The following is an 18,019-nucleotide window of genomic DNA, read 5'->3' as shown; positions in this document are numbered from 1 at the left end:
TTCGGCCTGCCTTAGCGAAATAATAGCCAGTCATTTAACTATAAAGCCTCTCTCTCTCTCTCTCTCTCTCTCTCTCTCTCTCTCTCTCCTCTCTCTCTCTCTCTCTCTATGATATATTATATATATATATATATATATATATATATGTATACACATACATATATATATATGTGTGTGTGTGTGCGTGTGTGTGTGTGTATGTGTGTGTGTGTATGGGCATTCACTAAAAGAGAGTATAGATTTCTGCTAAAAAAAAAAAAAAACTCCGGAGAAATACTAGACAAGATTATTTGTTATTGACGATAATCTCAACGAAAAATAAACCATTGATCATTTGTGGAAGATTTTTCAAAGCTTCAAAGCTGACTCTTGCATCTAAACCGGAGCCCTAATTAGTAACAGGCTGATTCTTTGTTTTCATGCTGCATTTAATCTGTATTAATTGCCCCCCCAGGAATAGATTCAAGATTTCCATCACTTACTTGTGAATGAGATTCAGCTAGTATCATCAACACTCTATTATGTTAAATCTTTCACCATATTACTTGAATATTCATTTATGATACATATCAACTCCTCGTACTCAAGATGTACTGACATTTCCATTTCTTACAACTTGTATCTTCTCGATGTCTTGCACTTTTGAAAAGTAACCAATTTCCGTAGCTTCAGCAGAGTAATAAACTTCATTTTTCTTTATGTGTGTTCGTTTGGCATAATTATTCAGTGTAGAAACTTGTCTTTGACAAAACCTTTTCATCAGAATTTTAGTCTTCACTTGCCTTAACTATAACATGCACTTTGATGTTCTACAACGCACTTCTAAAAAATTCTGCTTAAGTTCTTCTCAATTTAATTTTATACTGATACTCATCTCCTTACTGAGAAGTTTAAAATTAATTTCCGTCACCAAAATTCTTTTTCAAGCAATTCAAAAAACATGATGCCCAGTTTCATAGTACCAGCTACTAAAGAATCTCATAAAAAATTCATGACAATTCAAGCTTCATTTTGATTATTTTAGAATTTCCAATTTCCAAATGGCTCAGTGCAATTTTTTTAACATTGGAGTGGATGTGTTCTTTGATGATATAGAAATTTACCTAATTCTTTGAGGATACAGATGCCTCAGCAGCTAATGGAATTACAAGTGATAGAATATATAAATTTATCAATAATGTAATAAATGAGGAGAAAGACTTTTTATCTGGGATATGAAATGGGTGATTAAGGTAACTTTAGGAGTTATAGGGGTATAGTATCAAGTAGCAGGTATGGAAATGTACATAGAAATATCATGATGTACAAACAACACAGGCAAAACGTACACAAATTGATAAAGCGGAACGTTATGTATATTGAAAGGGATAAGTTAATCTTTATGCAAATAAATATTTAATTGCATATGGACATGACAGAGATTTTTATGGATCAGTGTATTCAGTCCTCATTGGATGTCTAATTTTTGCGTTGACGGAGGAATAATGGGAATTAGAGAAACACTCTGGGCCAACTCTTTCATATAATTAGGCAATGTGGGCGTAGAATCAGAATGAAAGGAAAAGTGGAGAAATTATTGCCGGTTTAGCGTCGTTTGCACTTTACTGAATTACAGGTCAGTAGCCCATGTGGTCTTGTTCAATATGAATAGGTTCAAGTTCTGAATAATAATAATAATAATAATAATAATAATAATAATAATAATAATAATAATAATAATAATAATAATAATAATAATAGTAATTGAAAAAGAAACACACAAAATTACAAAATTACTGAGTATAACTTGTTTACTTGTAAGTATTTACATAGTATTTTACTCAACACTCAAGTACTTTCAGGCCCTATCGTGGTGAGAAAGGGTCACAGATAGGGCCTGAAATTACTAGAGTGCTGAGTAAAATATGAATACTTACAAGTAAACAAGTTATACTCAGCAATTTTGTGGGTTTCTTTTTCCTTCTTCAGAAGAAAACTGAAAGAAGTTTTTTTTCTTGGTTCAATAATATAATAATGATACCAATAAGTCAATGGACCCCTGTTGGCTTATTCCATATGAATAGGGTTCATCTTTTGAACAATAATAATAATAATAATAATAATAATAATAATAATAATAATAACAAGACTTCTATAGGCGCTCTACTAGCCTGTTTAAGTAGGACGGAAAAAGCCGCTATCCGGACGCTGCTGAAGTAGCCATTACTTTTAATAAAGTATGCTTGAAAGAGGGTCTGCTTCCTAAGTACAATAATAATAATGATAATAAAAGAGGGCTCGAAAGACTGATACTGAGCTTTTGCAGCTGTTAACACTTGTCATTGTACTTACCAATTGGGCCATTTTCCTGAACCTCTCCGAACATGGTCGCATTGGGGAAGACGGGAGGGTTGTCGTTGATGTCTTTGACGAAGAGAGTGACTGTGGTCTCAGCCACGTGGATCCTCCCCAATTTCCCGCCGATGCCATAAGCGCTGAGGTCCTTGTGAGCCCAGGGATCCGACGGGTCCGCCCCCGAGATGTTCTTGCCCTTGGAGAAGAAGGAACTGTCACCATCACAGCCTCCGTCGATGCCAAAACTCCCGAATTCGTACGAGTGGCCCCCTCCTCCTCCTCCTCCGACGGGATTTGTCCTTTTCTTTCTCTTGTAAGTCATTGGAAAGACAGGATTCATTTCGGATAGTTTTTCGTTTTCTTTCGAAAGAGGATTTTCTTTCACTGGTAACAAAATAGAGGATTCTTTTCTCTTGTCAAGTTTGCTTTTATCAACGACTTTTGACGAATTTAGAAAAATCGCCACATTTTTAGAAGAGGCTGGATCTAATGTGTGTATGGTGTTTGAGTTATACATTTTTCTCCTTGGCATTAACTGATGTCCATTGTTGTCTGTTCTATTGTCCTGGGAAGAATGGATTCGCCATTTATTGCCTCTTTTATCACTCGCTGTATTCGCTTTAATCGTCTGAGTGACCCTCTGACCATCACTTGGAGATTTATGCAACCGAAGGTCACCTTCCACAACTTCACTGGGACGCACATATCCATCCGCCGTGAGATCAGCCGATGCTTTCTCAGGATAGACTGACGAGCGCCCTCTGTCGTTATGACCATCCGGAAGGGCGATTGCAGTGGCACTGGGAAGGTGTCTGTATTTCAGCCTGTAGAAGAATTTGACTTCGAATTCAATTTTTGTCTTCTGGAACTCAACAGCCATTTTTTCTTCGAATGTGCCTTCACCGAGTTGGCCATTTCCCCCCCTCTTATCTTTGCCCCCCTGTCCCTCTTCTTTTTCTTCTTCTTCCCTCTTTCCTTCCCCACGTCTTTATCCTGCCCGCCCCTCCCCTTCTTCCGCTTCGTGTTTTCCAGCTGTTGACTTCTCTTTAGGGAATTCCAGAACGCGAGGGCAGCGGCACTTGATTCCTCTTGCAATATGAAGGCTCTCCGTTTATCGCGCGGTCGACTCCAGAGTGCCTGGCCATCCCTGACTTGGACCCTGACTTTCCAGACGGGTTTCCCCCAGGGGGGATCTCGGTCCAGAGCCTGGGAAAAAAAGCAGAAGGCACAGTGTTAAAGCAGAACGAAATAGCAGCGGTGGTAAATAATGTATAATCCTCAAAATATCGCAAGTGAAAAATGTAGCTTGGCAAACTACTTAAGGAGTGAAATACGTAAACAAATGAAATCATTCAAACTTGTAAATAAATGATGATGCTGATGTGATGTGAAAAGTAATAATGTATGACTGTATAATCATCATACATATAAAAATAATACGGCCTAGCAACCTACTTCAATAATAAAACCCAAAGATTTAATTGAAAATACAACAAAAGCCTATGCATCCTTGAATATAATGATAATATTGATGCATCAACAATAAAAGCCCACACTGAATTTCCACATTTTATTTATTTCACTTTCGATTTACTTCTTCAGAAATAACTGAACAGTTTCCCAATATTATTAATACAAGCAGATAAGAAGTGATGTTTTAAGCTCACGAAGTAATAAATTTTCCTTAATTATTGAAATGGAGAGTTCTATTTTAACGATAGTAGTTCTTTAATTAAGCCGGAAATAATCTACAAAATAGGAAAATCACTGGAAAAAAACTGTTGAAATTATTGCAAGGCATCATTCCTGTTAGAAAGATATTTTTACTTTTTTTAAAGAGGAAAACATTTTGGTTTTTAATTCAACAATAAAAAGATTCCATCAAGAATCCATTAGGAATTCATGCAAGGTATATTTTTCTTATGCACTCTTATTCTGGTCTTACAGTCCAGCATTAACAAGTCTGGTGCATTATGCTTCTTGTGGTTTTCTGTATGCAAAGGATGTTTTTGTAACTTACAGGTGTCATTCAGTAGCTCTCAATCTATCTATCTATCTATACATACATACATACATACAGACATACACACACACACACACACACACACACACACACACATATATATATATATATATAATCTATATATATATATATATATATATATATATATATATATATGCATATGTATATATATGTTTGTGTGTATCTGTGTATGCTTTTACTAGATTGATTGCTAGATACTGAATGGCACCTGTAAATTACAAACCATCGTTTGAATAAAGAAAATTCTAAGAGTATATTCCTTCCTTCCACCATTACTTTTTAATTCTCATCTTGTATTCAATATACATTACTCACGTTCTCATTTTGGGCTTCTAGGAAATATTTTTCGGATGGACCGCAATATATTTCCTTTCCGATATATCATCTGCATAATTCATCTGCGTCGGGAAAGATACAGAGATAGGAGAGCAAAAAACGTAATGCAGAAAGGTAAATGGCACTGAGAGAGAGAGAGAGAGAGAGAGAGAGAGAGAGAGAGAGAGAGAGAGAGAGAGCAAAGGACGCAATACAGATAGATAAATGACAATGATGGAGAGAGAGGGGGGTGGGGCAAGCAGTACAGTTCAATTACTGTCAAAATAGAAAAAAAATCGAAATAATGATTCTTGAATAATGAAACCGTATATTCCTCGTAAAAGGAAAACTGAACATAATATATGAGACTGTGACAAAAGGTTTCCTGGCCAATTTAGGCAACTTATGCGTTGCTGAATTGGCTCTCCCTTGAGAGAGAGAGAGAGAGAGAGAGAGAGAGAGAGAGAGAGAGAGAGAGAGAGAGAGAGAGAGAGAGAAGGGGAAAACGAACAATGAAGATGAATTATTCTCAAAATAAAAATAACAAAAAGTGGAATGAGCTGAATTTGCCTCGCTGAAGCAAACTGAACATAAATAAATGAGAAAAAGACCCTTGGCCAATTGAGGCGACATACCCGTTGCTGAATAAGTTCCCCCGTAAGGGAGTTGACGGTGAAGTAGGCTTCTCCTGGCTTGTACCCGTCTACCCCGTCCCCCCTGACGGTGTACAGGAGCCCCTGGTAGTCGAGGTCGTCCTTGTCACGGGCCTCGACCTAAAGCAGCAAGGAAATGGACGTCACGATTTAAGAATGAGGTCTCGAATTATAAATAAATGGAAAGATTCAAAAGGCTGTTAAAATGTCTTACGAAACACAGCAGCATCATTTAAACTCTCATTTTCCAGATAGAAGCAGTTAAAATGTCTTACAGAACACAGCAGCATCATTTAAACTGTATTTCATTTTCCATACTACAGATACGAGTAGCTAAAATGTCTTACGAAACACAGCAGCATCAATAAACTTCTGTATTTCATTTTCATATTTCAGAGAAGAACAGCTAAAATGTCTTACGAAACACAGAAGCATCATTTAAACTGTATTTCATTGTCCATATTACAGATAGGAACAGCTAAAATGTCTTACGAAACACAGCAGCATCATTAAACTTCTGTATTTCATTTGCATATTACAGAGAGGAGCCGCTAAAATATCTTATAAAAAACAGCTGCTTTATTAAAACTATATTTCGTTTCCATTTTACAGAGGGGAGCAGTTAAAATGTCTTACAGAACACAGCAGTTTCATGTATACTGAATTTCATTTCAATATCACAAAGAGAAACATCTAAAATGTCTTATAAGCTCAACAATATGAGGAATTGCATTGATTTACAAATTAGAAAAGGGAGCAAATATAAGGCATTAAAAACACAGGATATGGTAAAGCTGCAGTGATTTTCGAATTACAAATGGCAAACAGTTAAATGTTCTTACAGAACACAGCAATTTAAGGAAAATGCATTGATTACCAATTACAATAAAACGCTGATGAAATGTCTTACAAAACGCAACGATATGATAAAAACCTGTACATATCATGGAAAGAAGAAACTACAATGTCTTACAAAACGCAGCAATATGATAAAAACCTGTACATATCATGGAAAGAAGAAAATAAAATGTCTTACAAAACGCAGCAATATGATAAAAAAAACCTTGGCATATTACGAAAATATGAAACTAAAATGTCTTACAAAACGCAGCAATATGATAAAAACCTGTATATATCATGGAAAGAAGAAACTAAAATGTCTTACAAAACGCAGCAATATGTTAAAAAAAAAACCTTGGCATATTACGAAAAGAAGAAACTAAAATGTCTCACAAAACGCACCAATATGATAAAAACCTGTACATATCATGGACAGAAGAAACTAAAATGTCTTACAGAACGCACCAATATGATAAAAAAAACCTTGGCATATTACGAAAAGAAGAAAGTAAAATGTCTTACAAAACGCAGCAATATGATAAAAATCTCTGCATATTACGAAAAGAAGAAAGTAAAATGTTTTACAAAGCGCAGCAATATGATAAAAACCTCTGCATATTATAGAAAGAAGAAACTAAAATGTATTACAAAACTAAGCTATACGATAAAGACTCTGGTCTTGATTTCCATATCACAAAGAGAACCGCCTAAAATGTCTTGCAAAACACACCAATGTTAGAAAACTACACTGATTTACAGATAACAAAGGGAAGCATTTGAAATGTCTTATAAAAGCAGCAATATGATGGAAACTATGCTCTCGATTGCCATATTACGAAGAAAAAGAGCTAAAGTGTCTTACTGAACACCCAAATGCGATAGAAACTCTTCACTTGATACAGAAAACAGTAATGTGATGAAAACCTCGCGCTTGATTTCCATATCACAAAGAGAAACTGCGAAAATCTCTTATAAAAAGGAGCAATATGATGAAAACTCTTTTCATGATTTACAAAGCACAAAGAGAAGTTTTTAAAATGTCCTAAAACACGCAGCAATATGATGAAAACTCTGTACTTGATTTCCATATCACAAAGAGAAACAGGATTTCTCTTGAAACACGCAGCGATATGATGAAAACTGTCCTTTATTTCCATAATACAAAGAGGGCTAATTCTTCTGCATACATTGAGAAACACCCCCAATAAGAATGCATTCAGTTACCTTCAGTAGTTTGACAGGCAGGTGGCGATCGTCTTCTTCAATGACGGTCACTTCCGGGTCGGGTTTGACGAAGTAAGGAGGGTTATCGTTCACGTCAGCCACCCTCACTTGGACGATTGTGTGAGCTGTTTGGCCCTCGGCCTCTCCTGATATGACCAGTTCATGCTTCAGAAGAATAAAAATGGATGAATTGCAATCCTTGGTACATATGAAATTTAATGGAAATGTACAGAAAATATAAAATATAGAAGAATTCCAGTCTTGCAATTCTTAGTATATATTGAATTTAATCGAAATGTACAGAAAATATACATACAAAAAAGATATATTCCAGTCTTAAGTAAATACAAAATAAACGAAAACGTGCAGAAGAAAATAAGATAAAGAATACATTCTTGAGCACTCATTGCATAAATGGAAATATACAAAAAATATAAAGTAAAATTAATTCTCTGGTAAACGCGGAATGAATGAAAATAAACAGAAACTTCAAAAAGATCTAATATATTATTTGGAAAAAATAATCAACGAATATGTGAAAAAACAAAGACAAAACACAATCTTGAGCACATATGGCATAAGATAATGTACAGAAAATATAAAAGTATTAGATATATTCCTTAAAACACGGCATAAATGAAAATGCTCAAAAAATATAGAAAACAAATTAACTCTTTGTCACATGTGGAATTAATGAAAAAATACAGGCAATAGCAATGTTAAATATAAAGAACGATAAGATAATGTTTTTGGTAAATACGAATACGGAATAACTGAAAATTTGTGAACTATATACAAGATAAAGCACTATGGTACATGTGTAAATAAATGAAGATTTATAGTAAATATGAAACCTCAAATGCATTCCTTGTTAAATGGGAAATAGTACATATGGAATATAAGATAAGACACCATATAAAGCACTGATAATAGACCAAAACAAAGGAATATAAGTATCAACAATAAAATGCATTCTTGAGTACACATGAAATAAAGGAAAATACAATACATCAAGAAAACAGCTTTCTATTTGTTACTTAGAAAACATAAGGCAACAGAACAAAATCAGACATGTACTCTTGCGTACACAAGGAATATATTAACATACAATAGAATAAGAATCAGTATTCTTTTTATGATTCTTTATATTGCATTCCCCAAATCTTCTGTTATTTCCTTCTGTCTGATGGACACCATATTCTTCGGAAGCTTGAATTGCAAGTCAATGGGTCCTCGTCGACAACAGACACACCAATCGTGATGTTGATGAGTCAATAAGGAAAAACATGGAAGCCTGGTACCACCAGGAACCCCGCCCCGACGTTGCAGAGTCCATCAAGCTTTTCTACAAGGGGCACTTCCACCGGAGGTACAATGTTGTTTAAGATTAAGCTGGCCTTGTGCCAGCACGGGCTCTTGCTCACAGAGCAGCCCGTAAGGAGGTACAAGGAAGACGAACAAGCCCTCAAAAAGATCATCGAGGAAAACGTCAGCCCCGCCGACCCTGACAGAAATATTAAGATGATTATATATTATAAAACGAAGAAGACGAGCAGCCTGGTGATGAGAAACAATCCTTCGGCGCCCCTCCAGGATCCCTTGAAGAAGACGAGTGTGGCCTACCGTTATACATGCCCCGTCCGAGGATGCCTCGGCAAATACATCGGTATGACTTCCATGCCTTTCTCCAAGCGAATCTCCTGCCACGCCCAAGAAGGAGCCGTATTCAACCACGCCAGGACTGCTCATAACAAACGGATAAAAAGAAATTATATTATCCCTAATATCGAAATAATAGATCAGACAACGGATCCCCGACGTCTGCGCCTCCTAGAAGCCCTCCATATAGGTAAGGAGAAACCAAATTTAAACATCACTCAATAAGCGTTTCTCCTTCCCACCGCCGCCCGGAGAGCAGCGAACAACCCCCCGTCAATGCCAGATAATCAGGAGCCCCTGCAGGATGATAGGATTCCTGCTGCAGACGGAATTCCTGACGTTCATCCCCTGGCACATTACTGTGGCGCTCGCACAAGAGAATCCCCAAGACCTTCGAGGCGAGATCCTCGTCTTTACGGGCTGCTCTGTGAGAAGAGCCCGTGCTAACACAAGGTCAGCTTAATCAAAAACAACAGAGATCCTCAACTTCGCCCAAGACCGGCCCGACCAATAATAATAATAATAATAATAATATAATAATAATAATAATAATAATAATAATAATAATAATAATAATAATAACAGTCAACGTACTTTTGTTTGTTTTATTCCAATGAATAGGATTAATTTTTTAAATAATAATAATAATAATAATAATAATAATAATAATAATAATAATAATAATAATATTAATAATAATAATAATAATGAACCAAACAAAAACTTCTTTCAGTTTTCTTCTGAAGATTGAAAAAGAAACCCACAAATTCAATTTGTAACTTGTTTACTTCTAAGTATTTACATTTAGTTTTCTCCACACTCGAGTACTTTCAGGCCCTTCTGTGCCCATTCTCAAGAGATGTTGGGATGTTAGCCTGGGTCAAGGCCAGCAGTGGCCTGACCAGGCTAACATCCCAACATCTCTTGAGAATGGGCCACAGAAGGGCCTGAAAGTACTCGAGTGTGGAGTAAAACTAAATGTAAATACTTTAGAAGTAAACAAGTTACAAATTGAATTTGTGGGTTTCTTTTTCAATAATAATAATAATAATACCCCGAAAAAACGACGAATCAAAGTAAAGTCAGGCGTGTATTTAAGCCACGTTTATTGAAACGTACCACACGCCGAAGAAAGTCATTAGCAGGCGCCTTTTCCTCACTTCTCTTTCCCTCACCCACACTTTTACCGAAGGGTGTAATGGGGAGGCACGTGGGCTCATAAACGAGCTTTTACCCTAATGAGTAAAAGAAATAAATAGGGGGGGGGGGCTCTCTTTTTTACATTCTCACACGAGCTACCCATTACCAACGGAAGGCAAAAGCCGTGGAAATCATTACCGAGCAGCCGTTGAAGAAATGATATGTAGTATTTCAATACTGTATAGGTGAAATGCAGTTTTGTCATTTTCAAGTCACTCAATGTGTCGAAATATTATCATATTTCCCGACATTAAAAAAATAAATAAATAAATAAAATTATATATCCCAAAAAATTAAAATAAAATTAAATAAAAAAAAAGTGCTGTTCACGTTGACATCAGAAGAGATTTACAAAACAGTTTCTTTCCTTTGAAATTCAATTGTATGTTCATTTCGCGTGACTGCCATCTTAATCTGCGTTACCATGCAATTTTCTCCTGTTGTTGATGATATGCAAGATGCAATGGACGAAATCAGCAAAATTATTCAAAATTGAGATGGATGGGACTTGTGTGCACAATGGCTGAGGAGGGAGGAGTGAGAACTTGGTAGGGGTACTGGGTCGAGAGGGAGGGGAAAAAGGAGGGAAAAGGATTAGGTGTAATAAAGAAAGATTTAGCTGATAGAGATGCTGTTGACTGAGATAGTTGAAGACACACTAAGGCAACAGATCTTTCAGCTTAACGATAGCTCTGTGGGTGAAAAATATCTTTAGAGAAATTGTGAGTCTATGAAAATTTGTGATGACAAGGCCTGACAAACTACTCAAACAATGAAACGCATCCATAAAAATAAATAAATGAATAAATAAATAAAAACCTCTGCTGCCTTATTAATAAGTTATATTGATACATCAGTTACAAAAGTCCCCATTTAATTCCATTATTTCTTTTATTTCCGATTTACTTCTCAAAAAAAACATTTAATCGTTTCCAAATAGGAAAGAATAAAACAACAACAGATTAACGATGTTCTGGGGTCAGGAAATATTTATTTTTCAGGCATTAGTCATGCATTTTAATGGAATATAAAGCTCTTCCCCCGACCTCAACTTGAGCAACACTCGTTTTTATGACTGCCGGGAAATGTGATATTATTTCGACACTATGAGTGGCTTCAAAATGACTAAACTGCGTTTCAGTTATTCAGCACTGAAGATATATTACAAAAAACTGCTATTCCTTCTCAGGATGTAATTAACTTAATACTCAAATTATCAACTAATAAATCAAATTACCATTAACGTTTTTCGTATCAAAACTACACACTAAACAATATTGTTATTCCTTTCAGAATATAGCTATCTAAATGTTTGAGGCATAACATTGCAATTTAATTATTTCGTATTCAAACTATACACTAAACAGTATGACTATTCCTTTAAGTATACAGACATTTAATGCTTAAAGCATAACATTGAAATTCACGTACTTCGCATTAAAACTACACTACACAATATTGTTATTTCTTTACGTATATAACTATCTAAATGTTTGAGGCATAACATAGCAATAAACTTATTTCGTATTGAAAATACACTGTTCAATATTGTTATTCTTTCTCAGGATAAAAGTATGTAACTGTTTAAATTATCATCAACCGAGACATTTCTGAAATGGGGAAGGTGAGTTAAGAGACATAAGATAAGAGTTAGGAGATCAACCATGCTTCCTAAATAAAAAGAAAAAAAAATTGTGTAAAAAATTAATGAAAGATACAGTGCGAAATTAACTCATCGAAAGGACTGAATCTGGAAATGGAAAACAGAATTTTTGGAAACTTTCCCTTTGAGTTTCACTGAATTATTACCTTGTCATACACTTCGTAGTCGAGCGTGGCAGCCAAAGTGATGAGTCCCGTGCTCTGGTCAATGGTAAACAAACCATCCCTGTTCCCTCCCGTGATGCTGTATCGAACGGCCGCTCCTGGGTATGAAAAAAAAAGGTACGATGCAAATTTGGATGCAAATTTACGATAAATAGGCTCAGAATAGGCAAATATCGCCGGGTGAGTAATTTTATCGGAAATCTATACACGCAATGGCGTGCCCCAATACTGAGGGAACTTTTCGGTTGTAAGCTGGGAGTAGATATCTTCAGCAGTGTTTACAAAATGCATGGATGCATACTCGTATGCAAATAAAATCGTGACTGATAAGATGAACAAATACACACACACACACACACACACACAAACACACACACACACACACACACACACACACACACACACACACATATATATATATATATATATATATATATATATATATATATATATATATATATATATATATAATATATATATATATATATATATATATATATATATATATATATATATATATATATAAATAATACATACACGTGTGTGTGCGTATAACTCTACGGTGATAGGCAAAAAAAAAGAAAAGTTTTTTCGTGTAAAACAATATCTAGTTAATGCAGGAATATAATGGAGCTTACATGAAATGGTAATGAACAGGCATAATTTCAACTGCATTTGCATTATTTGAAAATTGCTTTAGTTTTCATTCTTCCGTGGTAAGAACGAAAAATATTGAAAATTCAAAAGAATCGAAATGATAAAAATTCCGTTGGATATAAAATATCTAATGACTGTTCAAGGTTAAACCTTGTTTCTTTTAGAAAATTAATAAAAAATAATTTTTGGCGTTCCTGGGACTCATGAAAATTTATGATTTTTGTCTGTAATCATTGGAAAAGAAATAAAGTTTTAATAATATTCTTGTATGTATATATATATATTATATATATATATATATATTATTTAATATATAATATGTATATAATAATATACATATATATATATAGATAGGTGTGTGTGTGTATGAATATTCAACAGCAAGCTTTACAGTTTTCGAGGTGGATACACAAACAATTATGAAGTATTACTACATATATTCATTCCTGAAGAAGGCTATGAACTGTTGCTTGAAACACATGGCTTCTTCAGGAATAAATAAATGTAATAATATTGCAGTGTTCTTTACGTATCCAGCCTTGAAAACTTTAACAGAAGGGGAATTTTTTCTCGATAATAGACTTGCCTGGACCAGGGCGCGAACCCATGGATCCTTTCAAATCCAAGAACGTCAGTGAAGCTTTACCTACTACACCACGTTCCTGGATTTGAAAGGATCCATGGGTTCGCGCCCTGGTCCAGGCAAGTCTATTTATCGAGAAAAAATTCCCCTTCGGTTAAGCATATATGAAAATATATTAATTCCGAGGTGGAGCGAATTGGATATTAAAGGACATTGTAGCTCGATATATGTAAATGAATCACGGAAATGTGATATGACTTATATATATATATATATATATATATATATATATATATATATATATATATATATATATATATATATATATATATATATATATACAACTAACCTTCTTTATGAATGGCCGTGACATTGAGCACAGCAGCAGCCAACTGCGCATCTTCTCTGAGGACGGCGCAGTAGTGAGGCTGAGTGAACTCCAGTGGAACAGATCCTGAACCAGAGAGTAGGCGAGTAGCTGTAAAGAATAAAAGAAAAAAAAAGACCAGACATTATAAATATGGATTATAAGGAATGGAACGGAATATGAAATAGAATTTAGGCTTAAGTTTAAGCACTGGGACCTAAGAAGTCATTCAGCACTTGGAATATATGCCACTTTAGTTTGCAATAACATTCTTTATTTATATGTTATTAACATTCATATGATTTTTCCACACCATGAGAGAAATTTTAGAAAAGAATGGACAATTCTCTTTAGAAACTTATCTAAATTTTAAATTTGGCCTAAGACCTAGCGCTGGCACCTACGCTGAGGTCATTCAGCGTTGTGAATATATGTCACTTTCTTTTTTATTCGATTGTTATGTAACATTCATATTATTTACCAAACAAAAAAAGAAATTTGATCATAAAATGATAAATTTCCTTCAGAAACAATTCTTAACTTTTTTATACACTGAATCATCTAAAATAAAATCCCAGTTTACTAAAAATAAATGTAACTCAAAGATTACAAACCAATCCATCCAATGAAGATTTCTTTCAACGCAAAGGTCTGGTAAAAACAGAAAACAAAAATATTCAATATTGAGTCATATTAATTAACGGCTACTTAATTGATTACTCCATGGGCGTTATGTATAATTGTCCCTAAACAAAAGTCTGATCTGTATTCATATGAAAACTATAAATTGCTTCTAAAAATTTTGGATTTTTGCTGCGTAATTGAAACATCAGATATCATGTTTATCCTTTTCGAACTCAAGAGGTCATTTTAAATACGGTTATTTATCCCGGTTGCTTTGCAAATTAACTGATTGCTTTGCAAGAGCACCTGTGCAGATGGAGTAAAGTATAAACTTTCAACGAAAAAGAACAAATCATACTACAAGTTGTTTATAAATCTATATGATTACCATAGGACTCGCCAAATGGTAACTTTAATTTAAAGATAATGAAATATTAAACATGAAAATGATCAATGTATTTCCACGAAGATGACTCAGATGAATTTTGGGTACGGCATTCATACATTATTATGAAGCAGGTTACGCCACTGCTTTATTATTATTATTATTATTATTATTATTATTATTATTATTATTATTATTATTATTATATTTCAGTCATCCTATTTGACTGGGTGGTATAGTGTCTGATTCCGGGTTCCATTTGGCAATGTGTGTGTATGTATGTATGATTGGTATGGACGCAGGGGCCGTAGGGCTGACGGGACTGAGATTCGGAACGGAGATGGTTTCCACCCCGGGAAGGTCGAGACCTACGTTTGGGAGCCCGGAAACCCCCGGTAGCCCGGGCTCCCAAAGGGCGCCCGGGCCGTCGGTCTGACGGGACTGAGATTCGGAACGGAGATGGGTTTCCACCCCGGGAAGGTCGTGACCTACGTTTGGGAGCCCAGACACCCCCCGGTTAGCCCGGACTCCCAAAGCCGGCGCCGGGCCTCGTCTGACGGGACTTGAGATTCCCGGAACCGGAGATGGGTTTCCACCCCTGGGAAGGGTCTTCGTATCATGATAATTGGGAACACTTGCCCTCTAGCAACATGAAGTTTTTTACATAGAGTTCCCCCGTTCTGTGAGGTTATTAGCTGAGTAATGTTCCTATGGTAATTAACAGAGATATTCTTGACTTCACCTTATACACCAATATATATATATATATATATATATATATATATATATATATATATATATATATATATATATATATGTATATATATAAAGGTTTTTTGCCACGAAGGAAAAAATGAAAAAGCGAGATAACCAAGTACTTTCGTCCTGTTCGGACCCTTTACTGAGGGTCCGAACAGGACCGAAAGAACTTGGCTATCTCGCTTTTCATTTTTTCCTTCGTGGCAAAAAACCTTTATTTATACATAGCATCCCGTTTTATATACTTCGTGATCAATTTATTCATATATATATATATATATATATGAGCGAGAGAGAGAGTACCAAAATATGTACGTGGATATATATCTATATAAATATGCGTTTGTGTTTGGTCTGTGACGCTCGCAACTGGGTACGTATGCTATATAATGAATGACACACCCAGCCATCACTGTCAAGTTTAGTAAACGTTCCATACCGTCAAAAAGGTCTTCCTCCATTTCTCCAGAAATGAACAATAGGGATGAAGAAGAAAATAAAAAGAAAAAACGAAAAATAAAGAAAAAATGAGAATCGTCACCTCAGTGGACGGCCATATTTATAAATGACATCTTCCGTTCAGTTTCAAGCGCCTTCAGTTCCCAGTCAGGTTGGCTTTTGCCATGACTATCAATAAAGCCCAGGGACAGTCTCCCAGAGTGGCTGGCATCAACTTGGAGCAACCTTGCTTTTCTTACGGGCAGCTTTATGTGGCATGCTCAAGTCTGGAACGCCTGTTCATTTTGTCACCGGAGAGAAAAACCAATAGAACATAGCCTACCAAAAGGCTCTCCAGTGAATTGGAATCTCTGCCAACACCAAGATTTTTTCTTTCCATATACGTTTATGATGCATCATTTTGATATTCATTTTCAAGGGTGTTGTTTGTTTTATCAGATTTGAATTCCTCACAATTCAAGTCGTGGTACTGTATTCAACTGTGGCTTGATTTATCTTTTGCTTTTCATAAACTATGCTCTGGGTTACACGGACCAATCTAGCTGGGACCCGCTCTTATGGCGGGTAACCAACTAGTATATATATATATATTATATATATAATATATATATATATATATATATATAAATATATATAGGCACTAGTAGCAACATATAATATTAAATAATGGGGTTGATAACCTTAGTTCTTGCCGGTTAGAGACAGATGCAAAACGCTGGATTAATCGAAGATGATGAAATGGAAAAAACAAACAGGGAGCTTACCGGTGCATGATTGGGGTCAGTGATGCATTCCAAAGATCACGAGTTTCATGTATGTAGCATGCATGCATCCGTGCATCAATTGGTGAGTGAGTACATTACGTATGTCACAGAAAATGACATAAAACGTTGGGTATGGGAATTGGCAGAGGAATTGGACAGCCAACTGTCAAAGAAGACTACAAGTGCTTTCAGTGTAGTAGGGGCGTTGCAGGTCCGTCAGACAAGGTAACGTAAAGTGGAAAACTTTGGCGAAGTTAACATATGAAGTGGCAATTACTTGAGTTATACAGAGAGGGAAGTGAGGTGCGGCACACATTCTTTATTGACAAACTTTAATGTTTTATGGTGTCATAATTATGGTCTCTTTATTTCAGATGGATTCGAAGTCACCATATAGAAAAATGAGTTTTCTCTAGACTATTTTTTCACTTTGATAAACTATGAATGTTTGGACACTTAGGGGAAAAGGGGGTACTTACTTAAATATGATTCTGAGAGGAATATGATAGTTTAATGTTTCTGTTTGGGGTCATGGTTAACTCATTTTATTCCTTTTTCCTGTTAGCTAACTAATTTTGGGAAATACAAAGTATATTTTTGTAACAGCGAGAGATTATATTAGCCTAGTTTGAAACTGTCTTTCAGCTAACTTCAGAGATGGAATTCAACAGGAAGAAGGTAGGCCACGTTACCAGCTAGGTGTTTTGTTTTCATTTGTTTAAAGGAGTGGCATTTGACCTCGTTAGATATATATATATATATATATATATAATATAATATATATATATATAATATATATATATATATATATAATATATATATATATATATATATATATATATAAATATATATATATATGTATATATATATATATATATATATAGTATATATTATAATATATATATATATATAATATATATATATATATATATATATATATATATATATATATATATATATATATATATATATATATATATATATATATATATATATATATATATATATATATATATATATATATATATAATATATATATATATATATTCTGCATGAAAAAGGAGAGGAAAAACATTTATCTTATGTGCTGGTCATTAAGTTACGCGCTCACAGTAATGAATCCTCTGAAATACCGATATTTGTCAGGTATTTAAAAAAAATATACATCACTGACCTCGAAGCGACGGAGAAATCTCTCTCACTCTCTCTCTCTCGCAATCGTTTTCCATTTCCACTAATACAGATTACTTTCCTCTCCTACGTGCTCTCTCTCTCTCTCTCTCTCTCTCTCTCTCTCTCTCTTCTCTCTCTCCATTTCACTGGTG

At 34.9% G+C, this 18,019-nt stretch overlaps 1 protein-coding gene across 1 annotated transcript in view; it reads right to left on the bottom strand.

Annotated features, from left to right (window-relative positions):
• LOC135215484 (putative neural-cadherin 2) overlaps positions 1-3,351 on the bottom strand; it is a 61,769-nt gene extending 58,418 nt beyond the window's left edge. The window contains exon 1 of the mRNA XM_064250241.1: positions 2,332-3,351. Coding sequence (XP_064106311.1) covers positions 2,332-3,214 — 883 coding nt within the window. The 5' untranslated portion in view covers positions 3,215-3,351. The remainder of the gene's footprint in view (positions 1-2,331) is intronic.
• Between the last annotated feature and the right edge of the window lie 14,668 nt (positions 3,352-18,019).

The sequence above is a fragment of the Macrobrachium nipponense genome, chromosome 5 (genome assembly GCF_015104395.2).
Source record: "Macrobrachium nipponense isolate FS-2020 chromosome 5, ASM1510439v2, whole genome shotgun sequence".
Classification (NCBI taxonomy): domain Eukaryota; kingdom Metazoa; phylum Arthropoda; class Malacostraca; order Decapoda; family Palaemonidae; genus Macrobrachium; species Macrobrachium nipponense.
Note: the sequence above shows the minus strand (reverse complement) of the source record. Positions and strands in the feature narration are given on the sequence as shown.